This window comes from Colossoma macropomum, unplaced genomic scaffold (genome assembly GCF_904425465.1).
Source record: "Colossoma macropomum unplaced genomic scaffold, Colossoma_macropomum, whole genome shotgun sequence".
Classification (NCBI taxonomy): domain Eukaryota; kingdom Metazoa; phylum Chordata; class Actinopteri; order Characiformes; family Serrasalmidae; genus Colossoma; species Colossoma macropomum.
Window position 1 is genome coordinate 21497553 of NW_023494802.1, and position 26375 is coordinate 21523927.

The 26375-nt window shown below is 41.3% G+C and overlaps 1 protein-coding gene across 2 annotated transcripts in view; it reads left to right on the forward strand.

Moving 5' to 3' along the window:
• Positions 1 to 26375, forward strand: part of soga1 (suppressor of glucose, autophagy associated 1) — a 91361-nt gene that overhangs the window by 51868 nt on the left and 13118 nt on the right. The window contains exons 4-10 of one of the 2 annotated variants that reach the window (XM_036591419.1): positions 7520 to 7582; positions 10522 to 11811; positions 14991 to 15122; positions 20782 to 20907; positions 22608 to 22838; positions 24395 to 24541; positions 24622 to 24792. In XM_036591419.1, the coding sequence (XP_036447312.1) occupies positions 7520 to 7582; positions 10522 to 11811; positions 14991 to 15122; positions 20782 to 20907; positions 22608 to 22838; positions 24395 to 24541; positions 24622 to 24792 (2160 nt within the window). The remainder of the gene's footprint in view (positions 1 to 7519; positions 7583 to 10521; positions 11812 to 14990; positions 15123 to 20781; positions 20908 to 22607; positions 22839 to 24394; positions 24542 to 24621; positions 24793 to 26375) is intronic. The other variant, XM_036591420.1, reaches the window with a different exon arrangement.

Genomic DNA, 26375 nt, shown 5'->3' on the forward strand with positions numbered 1-26375 from the left:
CTGCTATAGAGAGCTTAGAGAGGCTGATCTAATTAAGCACACGAAGGCATAAAGCAACACAACATCTGCCGCTCTGACGAAAGGTTAATGGAGTTCGAGTAAATAGTCCAGTGATGTGTGCGGCGCATGCTAGAAGATCAAGCGTGCATGTGCAGAAGTATAGACAGATGACCTACCTATGCTCCGCCCACAAATGTATTGTTTCAACTGTTGCACTGCTGAATAGGCTTTACAGAATGATGGCAAATGAGAACTTGAAGCACGTAACTCTGTTAATCCTCTACTGCGCGCCTTATGAGAGCAGTGAAAAAACTAAATATTCGATTCACTGCTCTGACATAAAATGGACCTTATTATTAAATAGGTCCTTTTTGGGTATGTTGCCTTAAGGCAACGTTGTGCAACACTGGGAAGAAATAATATAGAGCCATGTTCCCTGAAGTGGTGAGACCTGGCTTGTGACTAAATCCATCCCACTGTCGCACAAATGTTGCTTCTAGGCAACAAACATATTTTTGCAAATTCTCATAACAAAAAAAGTGATACTGAATGTGAAAAAAGAGGTTTAAAAGAGAGAGAATATGACCAAGTACATGCGTTTTGACTTGCTCAAACTCTTCCCTTTATTGTTAACCCTGTCATTGTCTTTAAATATGTATAATGTTATTGTATAGTGAGGAAAATGAGTTTGTTGCCCTGAGGCAACATTGTGCAATAGAGGGTTAAGATATACATCCAGGTAAGGTACATTCACAATATCCCGACAAAAAGCTTTTGCATGTGACTCATATGTTAATTTCTGACTGTAGGCTATTTCTGGTCATCTTGTCACTGTTGAGTATCAAAAACATAATATGTATTTCAGATTTTCTTCAGTCATAAAATAATCCATTAAAAACGTGCATTTAAGTGTCTGTTTTTAACTGGAACTCGGTGACATTGGGTCTAAACAAACATCGTAGCAGTCTGGCGTGAAGAGTTTACATATTTTGAATTTCTCATTAGGTTGAGTGTTTTTTTGCCAACGTTCTTTGAAGCTCATCTAAAGTAACAATATTTCTTCTTTTTTCAAGACGTCCACTTTTCAGGCTTAAAAAAAAAAAACGTCTGGTCAAGATACCTAAATTACGCAAAATGTCCAGGATTTGGCTTTGCTGTCGTGTTGACATTTGCTTTCTACATTCTGCCCCACGTTGCCGTCCTGCCCTCCGTGTCCTCTTTTTTGAAAACCAAAGCTTATCCAACCTCACAACAGTTGCTAAGAAACAGCATTTGTGGGCAGAACGCATATACATCAATTATTTATACTTCTGCTCTAGAATACTTAATATTCCACACATCGCCGGATTACGTTCTCTTGAACTCTACAATCTTAAAAAAGTCAAGTTTTGTCAACAAATGTTCATCAGTGATGCATTAGGTCATTTGTGTCCATTCATTAAGTGTAACGTAAGTTTTGCCAACATTCTGCAAAACTTGTCCAGCTTCACAACAGTTGCTAAGTTTATAAATTAGTTTTTCAATACAGCAAATACAGCAAAAAAGTGCCTAAAAATGGAATGTGTTAATATAATATGTTAATCTTTCCATTTACAGTTTGTTAGCATTATGACAGTACAATATTAAGTAATAATGTGCGAGCCATGAGCTAATATGCTTACAAGAATGTGCTCTTTCTCCCCATTTTCAGCGATATTTTTACTTCATGCAGTATAATCAGCTCTAATCTGGGTACTTTATCAGCTCTAGTCTGCTGAACGCTGTTTGATACCTGTTCATACTGAATTGAGAGGCTCATATTAAACGATACAGTATTAAGTGTTCTGCTGCTACAGTCCTAGAAAGGATGCATTTGTGGGCGGAGCATGGAACATGGATTATATGCACGTGCTAAACATTCTGGAATATACAAGTCGAATCTGTATGCCTCGTTAGTTGTGAGAGGTCATCGTAGAGGTCAGTGATCAGGCTCTTTCTGAAGTGCTAGTCAGCTGTGAAAAGCATTCTAACACAGTCAGCGCAGCGCAATCTGGCTTTTTCATTCCCTGAACTGGGTTTGCATACTCCTTCAGATAACACGGCCTGTCAGTGCCACTGCGCTGCTCCAAAGAAACACTGCATGTGACTCAGAATGGACATGCAGTGTCCATTGTGCAGGCCAAGCCCTGCTTATGCAACCACCTTGGATCATTACTGCGCTCATGCCTTTTGTTCCCCGTGACTGAGTGTGCTCAGCGGAGCATGAGGCAAGAAGGTTGCCTCTCATGTTCACACTCTCACTCTCTCTCTCTCTCTCTCTCTCTCTCTCGCACAAACACTCACACTGTCATTGGTTATATCAGAATTCATTCAAATGATCAGGTAACAGGAGAAGAGTGAGGAGGCTGAGACAGAATGAAAAAGAGTCAATACAGCCTGCTTTTCCTGACGGTACCACTGTTAGAAATAAAGGTTCTGTTCAGGTACATTTTTCGTTCATCAAGGTACAAACAGTGTAAGTGTTCCCTCAAAGCTCCAACAGTGGTTTTAAGGTCTGATTGTGAACCTTAAATAAGTGTTTCCAGGTGAAAAGTTCGTATTTGTACCTTTTCATAACCGAATGTTTTAAACAGAACAGTAAAATAAAAGCCTGGAGACGAGACGGGGTGTGTGGAGTCAGTACAGCTTAGAACATATCATTTCAGTGGATTATGGTTCAGTTATGTTCCCTGACTAAAGGTACTGAGATGGACCCTTGAGGGTCCCACCCCAGTGACGAGAGGGGAACCACCCCAGAGACAGTTTAGTACCTTTATTTGTGCGAGTGCGGAGCTGGCAGTACTTCTTCGTTGGGGTTTGTTAGATCAGAGTAATATGGTTTCATATGAGCCCTTCTGTGATTATTCCTAACACTCCTTTCCTGCGCAAGAGGACACATTTCATCAGGCCAGTCAAGCACAGGGTAGGGCCAAACAAATACCAGCCTGTGTGCACCCGCTCGTCTTCCTCACGGCGTGTGCGCCGACTGTCTCAGGTTTCGGCATGCTCATTAAATTTCATGGTGATGAAACCTGGATAGCGGATGAGCAGTGTGGGAGTCGGATGACAAAGCAAAAAAGTGTGTGGGTTGCAGCGGAGTCAACACAGGTGTACGAGCACAAAGCAAGGTTGGGCTTATATCAATAAATATCTCTGTTAAAGGGACAGAGATTAAATTTGAAAGTGCTTAAATCACCCCTGACTGTTTGATTTCAGAATGTATTGTTGCTGTCAGAAACAAAGACAAATGTATCTCCACAATGGCAACTTTACAGGAGAAGAAAAAAGGTCTTAATGGAAGTTAATGGAGATGTTATTTATTTCAAGCAATTTTGGAACATTGGTGCACTCGTCATTTAATTTTGAGACAATCTAAAGGGCAGCTGGAAATTTCAAATTATAAAAAAAGAAAATAAAAGAAAAACAAGTAAATAAGGAAATAAGGGTTTGCACCGACAGATTTGTACTGAAGTTTTCAGTCAACAATACTTATCTTCAAAGTACGCCATGTCTTAGCTAGTAACAACTAATGTGTATGTCGCTTTAACACAACAGTAACATGTTCATTTACATTGTTTGGCAGATGCTCTTATCCAGAGTGACTTACAATCTGATCATTTTACACAGGTGGGTGAAGGTGGTGTTAGGAGTCTTACCCAAGGACTCTTATTGGTATAGTGTAGTGTGGTTACTCAGGCAGGGATTGAACCCTAGTCTACAGTGTAGAAAGCAGAGGTGTTACACACTACACTGTACCAACCACTATATATACCAACCACACCATATTCAGAACCAGTTTATAAACCTGCTGCCGTGCAAATGTAACAGCAGCTGCGCAGACCTTTTCCATTCCTTGAAAAAATCATCCTGTATAAAAGAGAACGATGTGTACTGAAGTTAAACTGAATGAAAGTGAATATATTTAGCCATTGTTTTTAAATTCTTTACTATTTTGTTGCGAATGCTTCTGGCTAACTGGCATAACAGCTGCATCTGGAGCTGTGGATCTGTGGATTTAGCTTCATGTTTGACGTTAAAACCAGGTTCCCAATTAGAGCTATAAATAAAATCACAGCATATATAATTGTGTATTTATCTCTGTTAACCAAAAGTGACCCTTATTAGTCCCACAACTGAGGAAATTTCACCTACGCATTTTGACCCATCCATGCAGTGAAGCACCACATACACACTAGTGAACACACACACTAGGGGGCAGTGAGCACACTTGCCTGGAGCGGTGGGCAGCCCTATCCACAGCGCCCAGGGAGCAGTTGGGGGTTAGGTGTCTTGTTCAAGGGCACTTCAGTCACGTACTGTCGACTCAGGGAATCAAACCAGCGACCTTCCAGTCACAGGGCTGGTTCCCTAACCTCCAGCCCACGACTGCCCCCATGTTTTGATTTACAACAAAATTAGAGATAAGGTTTTGCACCAAGAATTGTTTACAGTGTCAGAAATCAGAAACCACATAAACAGACCTATTTGAGATTAATTATGTTAATACAGTGTGAGGCATCATTACTTAGCTGGCTGTTTTGGGTGATTGACTACATTTAAGGTTCTTTGGCTGAACCACAGCTCTAAGTAGTGTAGCTAATGGGGCTTTCCATTCAGCGGCCAGTCGATGCGGTCATTAGTGAACACTGTTGGTAACATACAAGAAATTCCCAGTTACTGAGTGTGCTGACACGGGCAACTGTTATGTGAATACGCTCGTGTGTGTATGTACGTGACCTCGTGCTGGGGTGACACATAGCTGGTGCTGTGGGAGGCCCAGCCAGTTGCACGTACTTGGCAGCCGGGATGGAATTTTAGTGGGGGCAGTGAATCTCCAGACTAATGGAGCGGGGGAACACCAGAGAGAGAGAGATAGAGGGAGGGAGTGCAAGGAAAAGGTGGATGAGCGCAGCATTCGCAAGCTCTTTTCCTCGTGCAACATGTGCGTGTAAGAGGCCTATGGGAGTTTAGCAGTGTAAATAATGACGTTAGCTCTCTGTAATCTCATTATCCCCAAACCTCTTTACCACAGACGCTCTACAGACGCTACAGAACCAAAACACAGATATGCTGCCAGGTCGATGCCGCCGTTACCATGCAGCGCAGCCGTATCGATTTTAATAGTGGTGGGTTTAGTGCCATTTACACTTGCTTTGCGAGCAGCTAAACTGTGCCACACTGTCAGCAAACAGAAATTGGGGTGGGAATTGGATTTGATGCTTCAGTTCAGCCTCTGATTTCTCTGCTTCAAATCCCATCCAGCTACTTTCCCCTGTTTGCCCTTTATCATGGAAAAAAAGGTCTACAGTAGTCGAAGTCCAGGCTCTTAGCGATGCTACAGTGCCCTCGGAGTGGCCAGGAAATCTTATTTGTTTTCGTCCGCATCAAGCTGTAATACGATGAGAGTGCATCCCCTCTCTCGCTGCAGCGTAGCAGGGTTGGTTTCCATGGAAACAGCAGAGCTCGCTTACCCTGCTACAAGCTTGAGTGTGTTTTATTTCCATGTAGATTCACAGCCCGAATCATGATTTATGAGGGCCTAATGCTACAAAGAACCCAGTGAGGGACAGTGACAGCGACATAACTCACACCTCTCGCTCTGTCTCTGTCGACAGTCTTAACTCTTTCATGGACACAGTGGACAGAACTGATCTGGAGGTTGAGTCCTACTGCCTGAAACATTCAGCAACAGCGTTTCACCGATGTTTGACCAATTTGTAGTTTTTGTATTTGTAATAAATATTAGGTGTAAATATTTCCAAATATATATAAAATGTACACATTTTGGGTCGTTTCTTTTGGTCCATTCATCATGAAATTTACACACAAAATAAAAGGTAACAGGTATTTTCAAATTATGTCAAAAACTGAAAAACGTCAAAAATGGAGATATGAGCTTTTCAGCATATCAGCATTTTTTTAAATATGTAACTCATTCCAAACGAGAGAGAAAAAAGACCAGTCAAGAAAAACGATAAACACTAAATCAAATAAAAATTTGCATTATTATCGTTGCTGTTGTGACAAAACCAGTGGTGGTGATAGGAACCAAAAGTGTTTAACGCCTCTAAAAGCTGCATCACAGAAAGTTATCACATTAATTGGTTGTGATACGGATCCCTGATGTCTGAGACGTTGTTTCTGAATAGTTTTGAGGGAAAGTTTTGGCCTAAAATGTATTTTTATTGTCATTCATGGTGGAGAGAACCATGCAAGGTGTTATAAGGCCAAATGGTCCCCAAAGAAAACTTAATTTTTCAGATGTACAACTATTTTATCATTATTAACATTACATATAAAACTAAGAAGATTATTGGCAGTTTTGAAGAGTAAATAAAATGGCTATGTTTGCATTGTAAACATTAGGGCCCCTGGTTTCTATCAACACCACTATAAAGTAACCAGGGTCAGTAAGTCTCTCTACAATAAACCGTTTCACAACAAACCACTGAATGACTTTATTTACATCTCATCCACTGAATTATGCAGGAATTTTTAAAAATAAGTGGAATTCCTCTTTAGCTTTGAATGGAAGACAATGTAACATGCTTTTTTTTGTAAAAATGATTTTTGATCATTTCTGTGGGTCCATTCATGAAATTTTAACACAAAATTTAACACAAAGGACAGCTGGCAAATTATATAAAACATTTTAGAAACAAGAAAAAATGGAGATGTAAGCTTTTGTTCTAACAGTGGTGATATGCAAAATGATACAATTTTAACGTACTGTAAATTCTAATGCTGTACATTTGTATGGAACGTTTTAGCTTTTAATCCTTTTTTTTATATATATCAGATATCAGGAATTTAAACATTTCATTTAATTCTTACTGGTTAAAGTCTAATTCTCATGTGGAATTTAAATTTTTGATAATTCAATTTACATGTGAAAATTTAATTCTTACTAGTAAAAACTCAATTTCTAATATCAAGAATTCAATTTTTACCAGTAAAAATGTAATTCTTGATATGAAAATTTAATTTTTACATCTGAAAATTATATTTTTACTTGTAAGAATTAAAATTTTACTAGTCAAAATGTATTTTTTACTAGTGATAATACATGATTTTTTCCATTCATTTTAAAGGGGGAAACATTTTTACTAGTAAGAATTAAAATTTTACTAGTGAAAATGTCATTTTCACATGTAGAAACTGAATTCTTCATATCAAGAAAAGAGGATTAAAAGCTAAAATTGGTTGCCGTACATTTGTCAGATCTTACTCGAGCGTAATGTTCTCTGGTTGGTCGAGAGGGACTGAGAGTGATTTCTCTTTTCCATAATTCACACCTCTTCCTCTTTTTCTCCCTCTGTCTCTTTGTTTACATTTCTTAAGCTCAGCCAACTGTACATCTGCACCCCCATCACCATCGCTCTGGAGACAAGTGCTCGGTGGCGGTGTGGGTGGGGACGTTAAGGGGGGCTTTTCTGCAGTTATTGCATTGCTCTTCTAACAGCTTCAATTAATTTGACTTGCCTTTGTGTTTCCTCTTCAGAATTCTCTAAAGAAGCGAGGAGCGCGGCCAAACAACAAGCCCGACAAGAAGACGTCACCTCAGGTAGAGCAACAACATCTATAATCACTCACGTATTTCATCACAGCACTTTCCTAATGACCAGTGAGGCAGATTGTAGCCCCAGACCTTGATGTATCCTGTGGCCATAAAAAAGTAAACAGTGATAAATAGTGATGTAAAAACGGACAGACGCCTCTACATCCACATGTCCCTGGATATTTAACGATGAGATGAGTTTTTATTAGTGTTATTGATTCTCTTCTCAGAGTTTAAGCACTGTAGGCATTTAGAGTTAAGCATTGCAAATCGATTAATTCTCCCACTTTGATAGCAGCTTTAAATCTGTTGGTGTTCTGTCTCTGGCATGTTTGTCTGAGGAGGGACGGAAAGGCTGAAGGCAAAAAAAGCAGTAGATGCTTTTGAATTGATCTGAAGTGCTGGAGATGTTGCTTTTTACAAAATGCATTTATGAATTTCACTGTTTATATAGATAAACAACATATTTTGTACATGGAAATGTTCAAGCACAGCATACTAAAAGGGTCTGCCTGTTCAAACGTACCTGATCCCAGTCAGAGGTTACCTGGACTGGTTGCACCAGTTTTGTGTAAGTTTGTACTGAAGTTTGTGTGTAAAGTCTTTTCTAAGTCTTCAGCTTCAGACTATCTAAGCCGTGTCTCAGCTAGTTACAACTAATGTGTATGTCACTTTAACACAATAGTAACTTATTCAGAACCAATTTCTAAACCTGCTGCTACAGCAGCTGCGCGGATCTTTTCCATTCCTTGAAAAAAAAAATCCTGTATAAAAGAGAATGATGTGTACTTAAGTTAGACTGAATAAAAGTGAAAACGTTTGGCCATTGTTTTTAAATTCTTTACTATTTTGTTGCGAATGCTTCTGACTAACTGGCATAGCAGCTGCATCTGGAGCTGTGGATCTGTGGATTTTAGCTTCATGTTTGACGTTAAAACCAGGGTCATGATTAGAGCTATAAATAAAAACAGCATATATCATTTAGTGTTTTCAGCTCAGGTCAACCAAAAAATTCAGTTCATGCTTTTGGTCTTCTTTGTTTCATCTCTCTGGTTTCATCCTGTTAGTTCTGTTTTGATTTAGTAATGCATAAACCAAAATTAAGTAAACACATCATAGTAATTAGCCTCTGTTTGAACTTGCGTACAGCTGCTGCAACTTGGTGAGTATAACGAAGTTCTTCAAACTGTGCTGGACTGTGGTGTTCTAGGCCTGGAGTGAGACAGATCTGCTGTACTCACTATGCAGTCCAAGTCATTGTGTCTCAGTCGTCCTCAGGGAGCCCCAGATGTTTCAAGCAATCTGAATGGACCTTTTTCACAGTCACTGCGTCGTCACATCCGGCTGTAAACAGTAGCGTTATCGAACGTCTGCCTGCACTGTTTAACAGAGCGGCAGTAGGGGGTCGCCGAGTTTCAGCATCCCTCAAAAATTGTCCTTCGGCCTCAGCGCAGTTAATAGAAGAGCAGTTTGAGTGTCTGGTAGTTCCTCTAACATGAGCAGAAAGGCTAGTCTGACGCGGCTCAAACACGTCACGCAAAACTTTAAAACAGTTGGACTCTGTATGAAGGTAAACATGGTATGCTGTGGCAGACAACGGAGCCACGCGTCCCACGTCTGAAAGCGTATCTCCGTGTCAAAGCAGCTGCATTTAGACAGCAGAATGTATTGAGTGTTGTATGTCGGAACTGTGAGGAATCAGCCTGAGACGGGTTTTGCAAAGCAGAGAAGGAGCCGAGTAGATCTCTATGTTCAAGACCACATCACACATCCCTAAACAGAGCTGCTCTCACTGCGCTTTATTTTGGAGAAAAAGTCCAGCAGGTTTATTTTTTCCTACTCAGCCCATGTAAACATTAGCAGCATTAGCGAGTGCCCTGAACACCACAACCAGCTCAGAGACACAGCGTCGTATTTCTACAGTACAGTTACTGATCACCGAGCTGCAGTGGAGACGAGTCAGTTTCTCAGGGTTTTAAATCAAACCTCTGTGACGAGCATCTCCAGGATTTTAAACACAGCAGTGAATGAATGTTTGTCTTGGAGCATTTTTAATCACTGATCTGAGTAAATCTGTCCTGCTGTACAGCCGTATTCACTCTACTCTCTTTTTTGATTGGCTAACTCGTTAAAAGTGACACATGACGAGCGGAGCTTTTCAGCTGAAGTTGAACATTTTTAAACCTGATCGAGTGGAAACTCAAATGAGGCTGTTCAGTTGAATTACTGGTGCATTAGGAATGCAGCAATGATTTCAGGCAGTGTCAGCCTTTGTTTACAGCGCGACCGGAAGCCATTTAACGCTACTGTTTACTCTTCTGCATTAACGAAATCGGAAGTGTGAAAATGGTCTATTCTGAAAAAGCTGGAATATAGCAAAGCTAAAAGCTGGAATCCAGCAAAAACTGTGGACAGCCTGGGGGTCTCTGATTGACTGGATTGAACACTACTAATTTAGGCTAAGTAACATTTAAATTTGTAGACAAGTTTAGATGTTAATACCGAAAGCCAGATTTGCTGTTTTATATAACAATACTTCAAACAAGAGATGGCACTGATCCAATCCAGGGTATCAGCATTAGGCCCTCTGAAATTCTTGAAAATACTAAAGAATGAGTCTGATCTAGTTCTGTTACGAATCTAGCCTGAAATAACATCACTCACTCTACCTGTACGTTTCTTCCTGTTGGGTAGCAGTGTTTGAGTAGTTTGAGCATGATAGCATATTTCTAGAAGTTCATCTTCTGACTTAATTTGATTAAAAATGCCTTAATTTTTAAGCTTAGTTGTTTAAAAAAAAAATGCCTCAGCATCAGTGTCAGATCATAACTTTTCCGCATCAGTATCGGAAAAGAAAATCTGTTGTGCCATCTCTACCCGAAACACACTGCAGTTCACATTATTCCTGTCACTGATATATGAGCCTCTGTCTCTGATGCCTACAGCCTCCAGAGGACAGTTCAGACCTGAAGTGCCAGCTCCACTTTGCCAAGGAGGAGTCAGCACTCATGTGCAAGAAGCTCACCAAGATGGTAAAAGACAACGAGGCCATGAAGGAGGAGCTGGCCAAGTACCGCTCGCTCTACGGTGATGTGGATGCCTCGTTGACAGTGGAGGAGGTGGCCGACTCGCCCCACACCCGTGAGGCCGAGGTAAGAGTCCACCTGAAGCTGGTCGAGGAGGAGGCCAACCTGCTGAGCCGCCGCATCGTGGAGCTTGAGGTGGAGAACCGTGGCCTCCGGGCTGAAATGGATGACATGAAGATCCAGGAGACGCCCGGAGGCATGACGGTAACCGGAGGGGCCGGGCAACTGCTGCTCTCAGCGTCGGCCGAGAACGTAATGGAGCTGCAGCGCCACCTGCAGTTTGTGGAGGAAGAGGCGGACCTTCTAAGGCGCTCGCTGATTGAGATGGAGGAACAGAACAAGCTGCTGATGAACGAGTTAAACCGCTACAAGTCAGAACTTCCTCCTGATGCGGAGATCGAGTCGTCACCTTCCACCATCCTTCCTCCTGCCATCATTCCTGGAGCGACAGCTTCTGAAGAAGCGCCTCTGAATGAGACGTCCACGGAGGAGTTGCTGGCGGCCAGGCTACAGATCGGAGAGCTGAGCGGCAAAGTGAAGAAGCTCCAGTACGAGAACCGTGTCTTGCTGTCCAATCTTCAGCGCTGCGATCTGGCCTCCACTCACGGTGCTGGCCGGCCAGCCATGGAAACAGACGCGGAGGCTGGAGATTCGGCTGAATGTGTACCCAGCCCAGAACACCGCGAGGGCCCAGTGGGAGGTGAAGGAAGCCACCCCCTAGAGGAGAAGGTGGAAGGAGGCGACCATGCCATCACCTCTCAGTGCCTCAGCATTAAGGACCTCCTGGCCATCCGTGACCAGGCCCAGCTCGTTACCTCAGCCATCCAGCTCCTCACGTCAGCTGATTCCAACTGCCTTCTGGCCGCCTCGTCGGACTCAATCTACCGCAAAATCGCGGGTGGAGAACCTGCTGACTCTGGGTTCCTGGAGAAGAACCAGGTGCAGGGCTCGACTCTGCCACTGGTGGAGGCCCTTCAGACCAGACTCCAGGGCCTACAGGCCCAGCTGCAGAAGCTCAGTCAGAGGCTCGAGGCTTTGGAGGAATCCCCTGAGAAGGAGCATGTGGAGGGGGCGTCCTCTACGCCCTTACTGGTTCAGTCTGCAGACACCGCAGATACTCAGGTCAACCAGATCACAGCTCAGCTTAAGGTGAGAATGCCGCTTCATCTACTCTGCCTCTTAGGTTTTAATCCTTCCTTTTATCTTTTTTAGTTGGTTTTCTTTTATCCCGTTTGCATTTCTTTGGCAACAAGTTTCTGTTTTTTGCTTTGCTTTTTAAATCATTGCTAAGTTTTACTAACACTGCTCTGTCCAAACACATTCGTTTAAGAAGGCCTGCCAACTTGCCAACTAATAAGCATGCTTATTACACGTAAAGACCTTTTATAGAGCAGCACTTTGGCCTCTAATGGAGTTCGGTTTCATTAGTGTAGCACCACCAGTCATGGGTCAAATATCTGTTTGAAGAGTTTTAAGGATTGTATTTGTGGAACAGCCACTACTCATACTCATAAGAGCTGAATCAATGGGTCGGTTAATCATTTTAATGAGTTTGGGCCACTGTTTGTTTAGATTAAGTGAAATGATAATCAAACCTAAAACACACCTAAACTTAAACCATAAGATACCACAAAAAAAATAAACAGTGTAACATTCATCATTTATCAGGTCATACCTATTTAGTAAAGCTGCCCAACACCTACCCCTTGCATGCCACTGACCATTTGATTTGTTTGAAGCTGCCCTGCACAAATGAAGCATCAAAAATGTTGATTACTTCAAACACATTTGACCCAGTTCCCACAGCATTCATAAGTATACACCAGTGGCTGACCATTGCATGTTAGCAACCATTCCATTAGCTGTGCTGCTTGTGTAGAACAGCTAAAATCATTTTGAGTAGAAGCCTCTCGGGCACCATCCTCACCATAAACTACGGAAGCCTGCAGTGGTGTAGTCCTAAAAAAAACGTAGGTACACTATAAATCTACGCCAGCGCGGCACACACGGTCAACAAACTCGCAAAATAATGGAGAATAAAGTCAGAAGTTTAAGACGCTTCCTCTCCCTCTTTTTTGATTCTTGTGACAGTGTCTGTGTTTACATGCAAAGATTTTATCAAATCCAATTGATCACATTCCGATTACAGATTAAGACTGAGGGGTTTATTCTCACTCTACTCAACACTCTGATGAAACCCTTCGTCTACATGCTCACGAGTAATCAGATCCAAAATGACGCGCATGCGTGCAGTACCACTTAGAGTAGACGTTACCATGACGACCAGCATCACGTGAGTCCAGTCAGAGTGAGTTGAGCAGCAGTGAGCAGCGCTTGTGTTTTTAATTCCTTTAAAATGATGTCAGACTCAGGAAAACGTCCTTCACATGTCCTTATTAAAGAAGGCCGAGAGGAAGACGTCGTGTTCTGCTATTATGGCAAATAGAGCAGGTTGTTAAACTATTACGCTCAAATTTACACACATTCTTACCAGACGTGAGTTTGGATTTCAGTATTGTACATGATGAAACGAATGAGGGTCCACTTGTCTATTTTTACCTGAGATCACATCAAGATGTCAGTCACAGACTGCAGGAGGCACAAACACGGCGGTATCCTGTGGTGGTATCTGTAGCAACGGACAAAAATTATCAAAATTTTTTACTAATCGTGGAATTGACCAGTCATGTGCGTGTGATGTTTTTCCTTTTCTGAGTTGTGAGGCGTCTTATGCTAAACATACACTAGAAGACTTTGAAAGACTTTAAAAAGACTTTTAAAAGACTAAAGTCTGAAACCCTCTCACACCTAAAGACAGCGTCACTGTTTTTAGTCGCAGACTGTGATTTTGCAAAGACTGGAAATCCTGCAGCGTCACTGTTTACAAGACCCCAACTAGATTTCTGATGTTATTCCCCTTCGTGGACCTGGTGGGAGTTTACAAGCAGATAAACCCTTTTCCTTCCACTCTGTACTGGGACAGATGGGAAGAAACGCTGGCTGGGCCTGTAAAGATCTGGGGCTCAGTTTACTGTCGAACTGTATATTCTGGCAGATCATCACCCAGAATGTTTTAATTAACCTGTAAATGTGCAGCTACTTTTAAATTTGATATAAAGGTTTACACATCAACACAACATGCAGCGATTCAGCATTGTCAATTTGAGTGTTGAACTAAACCATAAAAAACAAACAAACCAAATAAGAAACCAGTGTAACAGAAAACAGAAAAAAAGGAAACGTTTTTACAGAGATTTCAGGCTCTCACACATGAACTCTCTCTCTCTCTCTCTCTCTCTCTCTCTCTCTCTCTCTCTCTCTCTCGTCAGTATTTGCATGAACCAAGACTCAAAACTTGCGATAATATTAAACACGGTTGATTTTGTCGCAGCGTCAAGACGAGAAAAAGACTTAACACAGTCATCCTGACCACCTCACACTGAGTGATCGAGATGACGCGAGCGCGACTCAACTCTAGCAAGACTCTCGTGATTTTATTCCAACATTATAAATTTGTCTGCGACAGTGAAATCGCTTGAAAAGTCGTTTGGCGTGAGGCCGGCATAAGAATAAAAATAGAAGTGTATGAACTTAAAACCCATCTTTAGAGGTCACTGTGTATAAATAGCCTGGTGAGAACGTCAGTGAATGTGCCCGACTACACCACTGGGTAACGGAAGTCTACGGGAATATTCCTGTGTGAAATGAAAAGGTGGAAAGGTTTATTAGGTGATGCTGTGTTTAGGCACAGACTCCATTAGAGGTCCAAAACTTAAAATCCCAATCCAGACCACTCTCTCCTCCCTCCCTCTCTCCTCCATTTTTTTCTCCCCTCTCCCTGCATGGGCACCATGACCTGTGGTCTCTGCACCCCGTCTGTCCCTGTTTCTCCTCCTCTCCCTCTCTTTTTGATTCTTTTGTGTCCCTCTCCCACACTCCGTCCCACCACAGCCGGTGCTGGTTCTCCTCATGGCCGTTTTGGTTCTGTTCGCCACTCTGTCTCCCGCCACAGTGACCAAGCTGTTTTTCCTTTACATACTTTTCATTGTCTTGTGAGTCGTCTTTTGTCTCGAGCATTTTTTTTTGGTATAAATTTTGGTTTTGTCATTTTACATTTGGTGATTTGTGGTCGCTTTTCGAACACCCTCCCTCTCCTTGTCCCGTCTTCCTGTCCTGTGTTTGACCATCCACATTCCACCACCTGACCTGCTCCCGTCCCTACGGCCCCCTTCATTCCCCTACTGTCCTGTATTCCATTCTCTCTTTTATTGTTTGGTTTTGGTTGCTTTTGTTTCCTTCATTAACTTGCCCATGCATGCATGCAACAGCCCAACATTAGGGACCATCCAGAGATCAAAGGTCACGAGGTGTACCTGGACAAAGCTGAGGAGGAGAACAACAGCCATAAAGACAGCAACAAGGAGCAGGTGGCAGATTCGACAGAGGCCAGCGCTGCACTGGTGAGCGCTCAGAAACACACCCACAGTTAAAACAAAGCCTCCATGTAAAACAACACAAGGCAATGCAGTTATAATGGTCAGAATCCGGCAGCTCTCGGTTAATTATCACACATTTGGCTCAGATGTAACAGTATCAGTGCTGATTTATAAATAAGGTTTTCACACCTAGTTTGTTTACTAAAATTTACTAAAATTTGCACCAGAGTTTAGTTTTTTGTGACATTCTGTCTTTTTCATATGGTTTAGTTAGTTTCACACTGCACAGCTAAAGTGCACCAAATTACACATGCGGGGTTTGTTTATTGGCCCGAAAGTTTTCAGGTTTCACACTCTGTTACTCTGTTACACATTTGCCACCATAAAAATAGAAAAAGCGAAAACAGAGAGTTTCTGTGTATGAAATTCTTATGAGTCTCAAAGCTGTAATTAAAAAACCTTACTTGATATTTTCTTCTTCATGATTGGTTTGTTAGTTTGACCAAAAACACATGCCATGATCTTTTATTGCTTGTCTGTCATTATAAGCAGCAGCTAGTGCTCCAGGAATGATAGCAGTGTTTATCAAGAATCAGGCAGGTTGGGCGGACAGCGCTGACAGGCTGCTGGAGGAGGAGGAAACAATGCTCTGATGCTGAATCCCATGTTTGTTGTGGACCATCATAAAACCAGCAGCAAACTGAACCACCTGCCATTTTGGCCAGACCACATTCGTTTAGTGCATTTTGATTGTTTAGATAAGGTTCAGGATCATTAGTGTCAAAGTTACTGCGTGTATGAAGTGCTAACACCATTAATTATTAACAGCCCTCATTTCTTTACACATTTTGCCAGTTCCAGCTACTGCAATGCCATTCATTTGTTTATCGTTGAAGTACATTGAGTCTGATGTGTCATTTACAACGCCAGTATCAGTAATTCAGCTGACAAAACTGGACAAAACCAATTCATAAAATAAAGTGTTATTGAATTATTAAGCAATAAATACACTCTGATAAAGCATGTTTCGTCCACTCACATAGCTATAGCAAAATGAACTTTCTTTAAGGTCAAATTTGGGGATATAAGCCAAATTGACTGCACAAAAGAAAGTGATTAATCATGATTATTTTACATTTACAACATTTGGCAGACAATCTTATCCAGAGTGACTTACAATGTGATCATTTTACACAGGTAGGTGAAGGTGGTGTTGGGAGTCTTGCCCAAGGACTCTTACTGGTATAGTGTAGGGTGTTTACCCAGGGGGATTGAACCCCAGTCTACAGTGTAGAAGGCAGAGTGTTACCCACTACACCGTACCAACCACATTTTTCATATTTTCACCATTTAACTACCAATTTCAACACAATTAAAACATCAATCATGTAAAACAAGGACTGAGTAGTCAATATGTTGTTAGCATACATTTACACCTTTTAAAAATGTTTATTATTTATTTATTCCCATCTGTTTCCAAAAAAAATCTTTGTTCACCCCAGCAGCGTTTCTGAAAATCTGTATGCTCACACGAGATCGCAAAAAGACTCGAAAACACAGCCCGATAGGGAGCAAAACCAGCCCGGAAAATTAGATGCGAAGCAGCAGGCCGTCAGACCGCAATTCGATATTTCACATAGATTCAAACTCCAATTTTAGAAGGAAAATAAAGGCTCAAAAAGCAGAATAAAAGCTACTGCTTGCCGTGGGGTGGCTGACGTCTGCATTTTCAAAAAGCTTTTGCTCGTCCACACGAAAAACACAGAATCTCTGCCCTGGAGAGCATTTTCAGAAAACTCTGTTTTCAGTGAACAAAAGTGCTGTTTTCAAAAGATATCTGTATACATGTAGACATGGCCTTAGAAAAGACAGAATTGTACTGGAGGTTGTTTTTATTAGAACATTTTGCCTTATACACACACACAAATAAAAAAGATGAAAGAAAATAAGAATTTACTTTTGAAGGCTTACATAGCTAATAATATTTATTCTATTTTAATGATAGTTTGTTTGTAATTAGCCACTTTCACACTTCGGCTAGTCTAAATCGTTTTTATTTATGAACTACTTACTGCTTATAACTGCTGGTAAAAGTACATGTTAGGCTGTCATGACAAATCCAGTGAAACTGCAGGTCCCATCGTGTGTTTTTATTTAACTTTTACCCCATGTTTGTTGGAATTTTACAGAAATGTAATGTAATAAAGTTACAAGTGGTAATAAAGTGGAAATAGGTTTATCAGGCTGTCAGTATGTATATATTTGTTTATGGAATATTGGTTTTGTGTTTTTGCCAGAGACAGAAAGCAACTTACCATAAGTGGTGCTGTAACTGTTTTGCTTACTCTAAGATCAACACACAGCTCCTTTCCTTTCTCTTCCCAGAATGCAGAACCTGGGAATAGGATTAAGGGACCAAACACACTCAGGCTTAGATGTGCTGTTTGCTTGTTCATCATGCTGAATGAGTCACTCCACCCATTTAAATGACAAGACCCCTTTAAACGTGAGAAGGAAGGGTCTCTTGCTTCTGTTCCCTTTTGATACATGGTGTGTGGTGATTGTAACAAACCAAACTCGCCTTTAATTGTTCAAAATTTCTGCCTAATTTAATCATGAAGCATGTAAACAAAGTTGTACAGAGTAGTTTAATGCGAGTCTAATTCGAGAGAAGTTTCTCGGCTCTTTACCGTGGTGGTGATAGGAACCAGGGATTGCAATGTCCGCAGTGCAGATAAAGCCATTTATTCACTATTTCAAAACAAACGGTGACCTCACACTGTCTTCTGGGTTTTATATGTAATGTTGATAATTATAAAATAGTCGTAAGTTTTCTTTGGGGACTATTTTGCCTCACAAGACCCTGCATGTCCCCCTTCACCATGAATTGATTCTGCAAAGATTGTTTAGGCCAAAACTTAATCTCACAACTATTGTAAAATGTCTCAGGCATCATGTTCATATTAACTATATCATATAATTATGTTCTGTGATGGAGGTTTTAGAGGCACTAAACTCTTCAGACGTCTGATTCTTATCACCACCACTGTGAACAATTCTGAATCATAAGTTCTGCATCATGGAGAAATTCGTATTTTAAGCCACTCTAAACGACTGTGTGTATATTTTAATGATTTAATTATGCACAATTTCCCCTTTCGTGAAAAGACTTGTATTAAAATGCCACTGTCTAAACCATGGGCGGGAACCGAGGGCCGGACTCCACAGTGTGGTGATTTCCCTGCTATAGCACACCAACTAAACCTGCTAATTAGCCGATGAGTTGAATCAGGTGTGCTTGAGTAGGAAAATCACCAAACTGTGCAGTAATCCGGCCCTCCAGCTCTGGAATTCCCCACCTCTAGTCTAAACAGCATGAATCAGAAAATGTCAGGGATCTCATTTAGCCTCACAGGAACCATTCAGATCCCAACTTGTAGTGTAATTTAAAATATTTTTTCATTTCTGATGTAAAAATACAAAAAAGACCCTGCTGGTCATGAAGGTGTTGTTTTCGGCTGTGGCTTTCACCAGGATTCGATCTTGCAACCTCCAGAAAGGATAACGTGTAGCTCCACATGATTTGAGCTAATAATTGTGATAATTGAGAACTGACAATCATATCAGTCAGTAAAGGACCGTTTCACTAAAACTACAGGAATATTCCATTAAAACAGAAAATTATATCAGTTGATATTATACGTTAACAGAATTATTAGCCCCCTAAAATTGGCATGTCATACACTATTTTCATATCAGCCCTTGTATTGACATATTACCTACTTCTAAAACTGTTCAACCAAATCTGTGTTGGCCTAGTAACGTCTGGGGCAGCTCAGTGGAGCAAATGTGGGTTAGTCGTCAGTGGATGACACAAACAGGCTTTTCTTTCCTGGCAGAAAGTGTGACAGAGCTCAGGTTAACACACAGTATAATGTAAACAATCTGCCTTATTGAGTACAGCGTCATTATTACTGTCGTGTTAAGCAGGATGAAATATAAGGAGATAAAAAATGAAAATACAGCCATTCTTCTGCAAAAACATTGAGTATTGGGTTCAAAAACAGACAGAGCCTTGAGCAGGAAAGCTGAAGAGAGAGAGAGAGAGAGAGAGAGAGAGAGAGAGAGAGAGAGAGAGAGGTGTTCTGTGCCTCGGAGAACAAGCATCACTAACTCTCTGTGGGAGTCTGGTGGAGGGTTTAGTGGGAACTCATGGGGGCTTCTAAACTGCTGCTGAAAATCACTGCTATGCTTTGAGGCGTTCCACCATTGAGGGGTTTCAGTTTACAGTTAGAAAACGAGCTGGACACATTCCTGCTTATTCTCTTCTGGTAAAGCTTTGAGGCAAATAGACTAAAAAGTGAGCATTCCAATAAATTCAAAGAACCCAAATCCACACACACACACACACACACACACACACACACACACACACCCCTGTCAATGTCCCACTCAATTTCATAGTCTCTATTTAATTGGCTTGCAAATAAGATTTTTAGTAAAGAGAGATAATTACAGTCTCGAGGTCATAATCACTAGTCTTGTGCTTTGAATTACATGGAGGCTGCGTGCAGTGTGCAGCGTCGGTGGCCTCGGGGCCACTGGAGGAGGAAATGGAAACGGTTGAAGCTCATCTTTCTATGACACCAGCAGATTAAATGCAGTCATGTGTGCCTTGGATGCTATGGATTGTCTGTGGTGGCACAATCGGACATTATGTATGGAAGCCTATTTCCAAAGCATGAAAAAAAAGTAAATAAATAATGTCATCATGAGAAAGTTTCTCATAAAGATCTTACTAACTCATAACAATGGGAACATTTTCTTAATTATCTCATTAATACGAGATACTAAGTCAGAATTATGAGATACTAAGTTATAGTAAGTCATTTGTGACACAGTAAGTTAAAATTATGAAAGCTTTTCCATATTATGAGATCTCCTTGTTATGAGATACTAATCATAAATATGAGATATTTAATTGTAATTATGAGACAGGATCTCAGTATTATGAGATAATAAATCATAATTATGAGATACCAAGTCATATTTATGAGACAGTATCTTAATAAGATACTTACGTCAGAATGATGAGATACTAAGTCATAGTTAGTCATTTATGCCTTAGTAAGTCAATTAGAAGTGCTAAGTCGTAATGATCATATACTTTCATAATTATGAGATTATAAGTCATAATTGAGATTGCAAGTCAAAATTATGAGAAACCTTTTCGATATTATGAGATCTTGTTATAAGGTTCTTCATCATAATTATGAAATATTTAATCAGAATTATGAGACAGGATCTCATTATTATGACAGCAGGTCATAATAATGAGACACCTAGTCATATTTATGAGACAGAATCTCATTATTATAAGACAGCAAGTGACAGTTATGAGGTTATAAGTCATAATTATGACATAGTATCTCATTATTCTGAGACAGGAGGTCAATTTTGAGATACATAGTCATAATTATGTAAATTTCTCTTTATAATGGACTAAACGGCTGTTCTTTTTCAGTGGCAGAAACAGGCTTTCATAATTAAGGGCTGTAGTCTAAAGGGAATAGAACCTTTAGTAAACTATGTTTAAGTGTGAATTCTCTTACATGGCTGTGTCTAAAATAAAGAGCATGCAGTCTGACCCACGTCGTGTGTCCCTGTGTTGCTGGGGGAGCAGGTTTGGGAGCTGCAGGCCCAGCTGTCCTTGGTGAAGGAGAAGGCTGAGAAAGCCCAGGAGGAGCTGGCCCTGGAGAGACAGGCTCGCCGTGACCACACACACAGCTGCTCCCAGAAACTCACTCAGGTAACGCGTTAAAGTAACAGCAGTTTGGCAAAAAATCTAATCTGTCATTTACTCAGTACCTCAGATGTAATTCATCAGCCAAGACGTTTCTGCTGTCTGAAGTTTGCTTCTTTGTAGCTAACAAGGAGGGAAGCTTGTAGCTCATCAGTTAGCTTTGAGCTAACTGTGTACCTAAAGCTGTGGTTACACTACACGACCTTTACCCCAGTTTTAGCCCCGATTCCCAGTCTCAGTCTGGGCTGGTCGGCTCTAGTCTGCAAATGTTTGGGTCAGTCAGAGTTGACAGCTGGAGAGAGAGTCGAGTCGTGTGTGAGGGGCGCAGACTCAGATTTACTGCCTCCAGATCGCGTTTCAGACCGGTCTGAGTTTAATAAACGTTTGATTTATTTCAACCCAACTCTGAGTGTAATCTAGTGTAACCTGGTCAGCGACTCAATCTGAATGGATTCCTGCAACAGCCAATGAAAACAGAGAGCACAAAATGAGAAAAAAAATGGTGAAAATTCTCTCACGTGTGGAGCGAAGCTTTTTAATGAGCTGAGTTTAAGGCACAATCGAGTTTATGTACATTTAAAACACTAAAAATACCAACTGATCACAAATAAATCCATGACTCTCACTGAAACATGTTTACCTGCTGCTTCTTCACTGTATCAACACAAACGGCAGAGAAAACAGCAGCACCAGTTCATGTTTGTTTATTTGGGTCTTCTAGTAACGGGAAAACACAAGAGTTTGTGAGAGTTTGCGCAAGTTCAGTGAGCTCCGTTCAGTTCAGCAGCAGCTGAAAAGTTGAGTAGTGTGTGATCCCTAATCGTTCAGTGTGGATCCCCAATATTTCAGTCACCCAAAAATTCTACAAAAACCAGTCTGATACTGTGAGACGCCCAGTCTTTTATAATCTGTTCAGACTGACAGTCGTGTAGTGAACCCAAGGCTTAAATCATCACACACGAATCAAGCCATGTTGCATGCTAATGCGGTTTCTGACACCGTATCATGGCGGGAGCGAGCTGGCTTCTGACCCTGAACAGTTTAAAATGTCTGAGTGACCCAGCGAGCTGAGCTGTAGTGTTTCCTGTAGTGAGTTCCAGCTCACTGGTGCTCTGGAACTAAAGGCAGATTCTCCCAGTTCATGTTTGAGCATGGCACATACAATTTAAACATTATATGATATTGGATTTTTTTTATTTAGTTGCCGATATTGGAAAAGAAAAAGTTGTATCGCACCATCTCTCAATCACCTATGCTTCATTCGATTTGTTGAACTGCTCCTTTAAAGTGACTCGCTCTGACTGCGACAGAACTAGCAAACCAGTCATCAGAAACATCAGGCCTGGGAACGAAACGGCACAGACAAACTAAAATGTGAACATAGCAAACTGTGCAGGTGCACTTCTTGAAAGCACAAGCTTTCCTGTGAGCATGTTGGTAAAAATCAAGCGTTCGTAGGGAAAATAACAGCTGTTCGTTCTGTAAACGCAGCCACAAAAACACACACTACACAACCGGAACATGAAAATAATATGCAGACCCATCGAATTCCGCATGTTCATGCAACACGACCTCTTGGCAGCAGATGTTAACATCATCGTTTTAACCTCAGTTCAGCTGCTGGCACAGCGGATTTAACAGGCATTGACTCACTCGCTCCTTCTTTCACTCTCTTCTCCTTCTCTTCCTTCCCTCCATCTCATCAGCTGCAGGAGGAGCACCAGAAGGCGCTTGTACGGCGGGACTTCCAGCTGCAGAGTGTGAGCCTGCAGACACGGCTGCAGCAGAAGTTCTGGAGCCAGGAGAGGAACCTGCTGGTGCAGGAGTCCCAGCAGCTCAAGCAGAGCCTGCTACTGGTCAGCCTCAAGCTGCGCTGGCTCCTCAAGCAGTGGAGGCTCGGCAAGAAGCTGGATACCGAGGGCAAGGATGTTCTGGAGGTACAGAGGCATAACTGATCTAGGTGGTTACTGCATTTAGGACTGTGGCCAGGAGCCAACATCTGGAGAGCTCAAAGCAGTTCTTAATGTGCATCATATCCAGGCACTCAGCCTTAAAGCCCCAGGGAACCTAAATCTGTTTTCTTTCTAAGTGGGTTAATCTTGCTCTCGTGGGCCACAACATACATGTACAGTGTACACCGATCAGCCATAACATCATGACCACCTCCTTGTTTCTACGCTCATTGTCCATTTTATCAGCTCCACTTACTATATAGGTGCACTTTGTAGTTCTACAGTTACAGACTGTAGTCCATCTGTTTCTCTGATACTTTGTTAGCCCCCTTTTACCCTGTTCTTCAGTGGTCAGGACCCCATGGACCCTCACAGAGGGTGGTTGATCATTCTCAGCACTGCAGTAACACTGACATGGTGGTGGTGTGTTAGTGTGTGTTGTGCTGGTCTGAGTGGATCAGACACAGCAGTGCTGCTGGAGTTTTTAAACACTGTGGCCACTCACTGTCCACTCTATTACCTTGTTGGTCCACCTTGTAGATGTAAAGTCTGAGACAGCAGCTCATGTGTGTCAGCACAGTTTGTGTTGGTCATCCTTTAGTCCCTCATCAGTGGTCACAGGACGCTGCTCACAGGACGCTGTTGACTGTATATTTTTGGTTGGTGGACTATTCTCAGTCCAGCAGCGACACTGAGGTGTTTAAAAACTCCAGCAGCACTGCTGTGTCTGATCTACTCAGACCAGCGCAACACACACTAACACACCACCACCACGTCAGTGTTACTGCAGTGCTGAGAATGACCCACCACCCAAATAGTACCTGCTCTGTGAGGGTCCATGGGGGTCCTGACCACTGAAGAACAGGGTAAAAGGGGGCTAACAAAGTATCAGAGAAACAGATGGACTACAGTCTGTAACTGTAGAACTACAAAGTGCACCTATATAGTAAGTGGAGCTGATAAAATGGACAATGAGCGTAGAAACAAGGAGGTGGTCAGAATGTTATGCCTGATCAGTGTAAATTACACATTCACTTCAGAATATTAGGCCAGACAGTTCTCAGAGATGTCTGCTCAGCTGGTTTTAAGCCGTTTTTATCATTGTTGTTTTCACTTGAACAATGGTGGATTTTTTATATTACAATATTTTTAATTACACACACATTTGTAATTTTTACACTGTGTTACCTGGGACTTAATGATGGTTTGGCCAAATGTGCAAAATGTCCACCTAATCCCAAAGGTCACTAAAAACATGTCTGGTCCAAAGTTTGCTTTTTTACTTTTGCCCTGGAGCTACAAGGCTAATGTAGCTAACGAGTAAAGGAAGCTTCTACATACTCGTTCTTAAATTATCACTTACCTGAAGTTGTTAATCAGACAAAATTCTGCATCTGTTTTTATCTGTGATGTATTTTTGCCCATAGCTGTTCAATTTCAAACTCTGCAGCTGAAAACATAAATGATTTCTGTGTACATGTTGAGCCAGACTACTGAGCCAGTACCAGTTCAAATGCGACAAATGCATGTTCCCCTTTCAGATTAATAGCGTTAAGGACCTCCATCTGCTTCTGGAGGAAGAGGGCCTCTCCGCTCACCACGGCGACAACAAGATGGCGGCTGCCGAGGAGCAGCCACGGAGCCCCGCGACCAAAGAACACAGCCTTCCAGAGAAGATCCACCTTCAGGTAGGCTAAGCTCTGCTTTAGAGGTAAAAATACAGTTTTACACTAAACGTGTGTGATAAACCTCACTGTTCCACCCCCAGCAGTCCAGCGGTTTCAGTACCACTTTGTCAGACCTGAAAGTGGCTCTGCAGGATCTGAACGCCGAACTGCGAGAAGAGCGGCAAAGCTCTCAGGAGCTCACACAGCAGTTTGCCCGAGCCAAAGCCTCCTGGGAAGTGGAGCGGACTGAGCTCAAAAGCCTCATCACTCAGGTGAGATGCCCCGCCCTCTCGGACAGACAGCGATACTTGCCAAAGTACTGTTCTAGTGATTCTTAATTAATGCAACATTAAGCTGTAATCTAGACTAGAGCAGCAACTAAGATGGGAAGGACCTCAAAACGATTCTGTACAAGTTTTGGCAAATATATATATATTTTTTTCCCTTTATTCTATCATGTTCATTGGTAACTATGAGCATGTATGTTCAGGGTAATTGTACCTGTGATCCTGACTTTGTGTGGAAATAAAATGTCAGTTACAAAAATTAAAAAAGAAAGTAAGATAAAAGTCATTTTCTCGCCTGAAGAGGTTACGTGATGTAGCTGAGCTGGATGCAGTGTGCTTTGGATGTATGCCAGCATTCGGATAAATATCACCACACTTTTATGAGATGATTAATCAAACTTGTGGTACATCTGTGGTTTTACAGTCTCCTATTGCATATTTTGCAATGAGCATTTTTCTTACCGTCCAAAAATTTTAAATGCCCCCACACATGATTTCTTTCTGAGGCATCTTTGCTCTTTTAGCCTTTTTAACTCCTTGAGACCACCGGTGGTTCCAAAACGCATAACTTTCATATTTCATAAGCTACATTCTAAAGGTGGGGGTCGTATGAGGCTGTAACTGTCTTCTTCCCAGTCAAATAGATGGGTGATGTAATTTTAAACCCTTATAATAAAAGAAGCTGAACTGAATTTTTTTTGTTCTACTGAAAGTCGACCCATTTTTCCACAAATCTGGGCTATAAACTATAAACAGATGGCATCTCTTCAGTGATCTGCTCTGTAAAAATTATTTTCATAAAATAATACAAAGAGCGTCTAAGATTTTTGGCTTTCAGCAGTGAATTGTAAGCTTATAGCAATATGTTTATGATCATAAAACACGTTCTGTTAATTTGAGGGGAGCTTTTACCAACAAAAAAAAAACAAAAATGTACATTTATTGTATGCAGTTACTGAATAATTTGCCTTATGATTTGGGCATGTGAATTCAGATGGAAAAACCAAAATATACCCACGAGCATAAGAGGTTAATGGCCACATAAAAATCAGTGTGGTCTGTTGTGCCGTTGGTGATGTGGATGCCTAGAATACATCATAACTCATTCCAATCTAAACTACCTATGTATTTTTTCTATTTATTAACAATTACATTTCTGTATAATGTCCTTTGCTCTTAAATTGTATTTTACAGTTATACAGAGGAACAAATACCAACAATGCAAAAATACTTCTTATACGTGTGGCGAAACAGCAGACATATACTGAGGTTTCATTTCTTTCTTATAGATCTTTTCTGTGTTACATTAGCCGAGCTTTTCCTTCACTATTTGTATTTTTTTGTAACAGCATCATTTTGAATAAAGTATATAGTAGTTAGAGTTCATAAAGACTAAAGCTGTCTTTAGATGTGCTGGCAGAACAATATTAGTGATGATTCTACTTTAGCAACATTACTTTCTGGAAAATTCCATGGAGATAGTTGCCTTGGACCAAACCCAGACCGAGACTGCATCTTTATGGTCTTGAGATCTTTACTTCCATAAGCTAGTGGTGCACATACTGAAT